The sequence below is a fragment of the Etheostoma spectabile genome, chromosome 5, assembly GCF_008692095.1.
Source record: "Etheostoma spectabile isolate EspeVRDwgs_2016 chromosome 5, UIUC_Espe_1.0, whole genome shotgun sequence".
NCBI classification, from domain to species: Eukaryota; Metazoa; Chordata; class Actinopteri; order Perciformes; family Percidae; genus Etheostoma; species Etheostoma spectabile.
This window is the reverse complement of record NC_045737.1, coordinates 22459570-22462065: the sequence shown is the minus strand read 5'-3', so window position 1 is coordinate 22462065 and position 2496 is coordinate 22459570. Positions and strand designations below refer to the sequence as shown.

Genomic DNA, 2496 nt, shown 5'->3' with positions numbered 1-2496 from the left:
AAAAAAAAAAAAAAAAAGGAACGTTACTGTTGACGTTCAAACAGGCCTGTGAGTGTGTTTTGAAAAATAGCTTTATACTGCAACATTATATTTATTTTATTTTTGTTATATTATTTTATTTCCATACCTGTTTCCCCTGTTTTCATACATACAGATGTTTAGTTTGCTAAATATATCAAATTTGTTTAGTTTGATATTGGATGTGAAAAGAAGGAAATTGTTCTTCCACAAAATTAATAACAAAATAAAATGGATAGCTCAAATCAAGCCATGTGATTGGTTTATAGCCATGATATAATAACCATATACCAAGGCTATGATGTCTAGTTCCTTTTCCCAAAATGTATCATGCTGCATCTGATAAAGTACTGTATACGTTCTATTTAGAATATTTTCACCAATTTCACTTGCTGTCATAAGTCTGATTGGGAACTGAAGCAGTTATCATTGCTCTCTTCAAAGCCACCAGACTCCATTGACAAAAACATACATTTTGACCAAGCAGAACAAGGGAGTTGCTGTTCTACTGCTCCCTAGATAGGTTAGTTTATGTTATTTTTATTGATATTGTGAGATTTTGGTGTATCCAAACCAACACTTTAGCGTTAAGTAAAAGATATAGCCTATGCTAGCTGCTAGTGTAGGCTAACTTTATCTGTGTTTAATAGAATTGCCTCGGTATGGTCAGGCAGCCAGCCCAGGAGGGCCTATTTTGTTGTGATCATTAATAAATATCTATTTAAATTGAAATGCGACTAACTTTTATATTGCCATACTTGATGGCCGCTTTATAAAAGCTGCACGTCTGGCCACACAACACTCCTGAGCTGTGAAATAATCACAACACACCACCGACTGTCATGAGCTACTGCTTTTCGTCAAGGTTAGGAAAAGACACGGACATAATACTGAACGTATTTAGAATGGACACAAAAGGCATAATACACAGGATTTTCCAAATAAAGTTTGTTCCGGCCTAACTTGGTCACAAACCTTCAGTACGCTAAAACATGTTTCGGTCAAGAAATTGAGAGCAGTAGGACGAGGCAGAGGAACACAATTTTTTTCAATGATTATCTGTCTCATGTACTACTGTAAAGATATAGTGACAGTTCAAGCAAATATGAAAAGCTATTTTTAAAAGTTCCCAAAAAAACTGCTTTACTTTACCACTTTAAAACGGGATAATGTAATAAACTTCTGAAAACTGTGCATGAAGCTTACTTTAATTTCTGCTTGGCGATGTCTCTCGGCCTCTTGTTTTAACCTGAGCCCCTCTCTCATACTGGCCTTGGCCTCATCCAGGTTTCTCTTGGAGTTGTCCCAGGATCTTTGGGCCTTGTCCTTCTCCATCTTAAAGTGCATTTTCTGTTTCAGCACCCTATAGAACTCCTCTTGAACATTTGCACAGTCCTCCCACATCTGCAGGTAAAAGACATTTGGGACATTTAGGAGCGTGTGAGGTGCAATATAAAGGATTACACCTATTGGCTGTCAGGCTGAATATCACATCTGGTGTCTTATCGTGATGAATGGCCAGCTGCTGAGCACACACGCAACCTCCACTTTTGAACATGCGCACAACTTTCCAATCTTCTGCTCTGTGCTTTTTAGCTTCACGTTGCAAAATCAAAGTGATCACAAAATAGAAATGCTTTCACTGGTAAGATTCAAGTAATCCTAATTAGTTAAATTATTGATGAGCTCTAACCTCATCCTTGTTCTTTTCTACCGTTGAAGGCCGGTCCAGCACTGCTGGCGACTTCTCTTTAACCGTCTCTTTGGTTTCGTCTTCAGTCTTGGATGCCTGGACAGAAATTTAAAATTAACATAAATAAAATCTCTTTGCATTAATTAAGTTAACTGATGGCAAGTGTCTGGTTAATGCTTAGCTGACATGTACCGGGTATGTGAAATTTCACTGCAAATTCCTAAATGTGTCAACTGCCAATCACAATGTTCTGACATTGAAATTATTAACATTTTAAACTTTCAGAAAATGCACCCTTTTCTAGTTAGAGTTAGTAGGCTCGTTTTTCGCCTCGCCTGTAAAGTGGACCAGAGCAGGCGGCAGCAGCGGGGGCGGGGACAACAAGCTGCGGTAAAGTCGGACAGTTTCCAGCCGATTCCAGCTCCTTCAGGCTGGACAGGAAGTGATGAAAACACTGTGGTGCGATTCCGATTTAATAAAATATAATCAGGCCCACATGTCAGCTGGTACACAGTCTCCAGTTGTTTTAATTATGACAGAGTAGCTGGCAAAGCGCTCTACATGCTGATTTTAATTAACAGACTGGAGATGATCAGTGATCTGAACAGATTTAGTCTCTCCGACTTCTAAACGTAACTATCAGCCACACATCATGTGTTCTGGACAGAATATTACTTTAAATCAGACAAATAGAAGTTAAAATCCCCCCGATTCAAAAACAATAAACAGTTTATATAAAACGTCGTCATGTTGAGTCGATTGTGAACCAATCAGCTGTTAAGTCA

At 38.4% G+C, this 2496-nt stretch overlaps 1 protein-coding gene and 1 long non-coding RNA gene across 5 annotated transcripts in view; one reads left to right on the top strand and one right to left on the bottom strand.

Annotated features, from left to right (window-relative positions):
- LOC116689101 (dynein regulatory complex subunit 4) overlaps positions 1-2496 on the bottom strand; it is a 9424-nt gene that overhangs the window by 6262 nt on the left and 666 nt on the right. For 3 of the 4 annotated variants that reach the window (XM_032515438.1, XM_032515440.1, XM_032515441.1), the window contains exons 3-4: positions 1712-1807; positions 1225-1422 (exon numbers count right to left, since the gene is read on the bottom strand). In XM_032515438.1, the coding sequence (XP_032371329.1) occupies positions 1225-1422; positions 1712-1807 (294 nt within the window). The remainder of the gene's footprint in view (positions 1-1224; positions 1423-1711; positions 1808-2496) is intronic. The other variant, XM_032515439.1, reaches the window with a different exon arrangement.
- The window catches only part of LOC116689102 (uncharacterized), a 14757-nt gene continuing 12991 nt past the window's right edge, over positions 731-2496 (top strand). Inside the window, exon 1 of the long non-coding RNA XR_004331922.1 lies at positions 731-803. This is a non-coding gene — a long non-coding RNA (uncharacterized LOC116689102). The remainder of the gene's footprint in view (positions 804-2496) is intronic.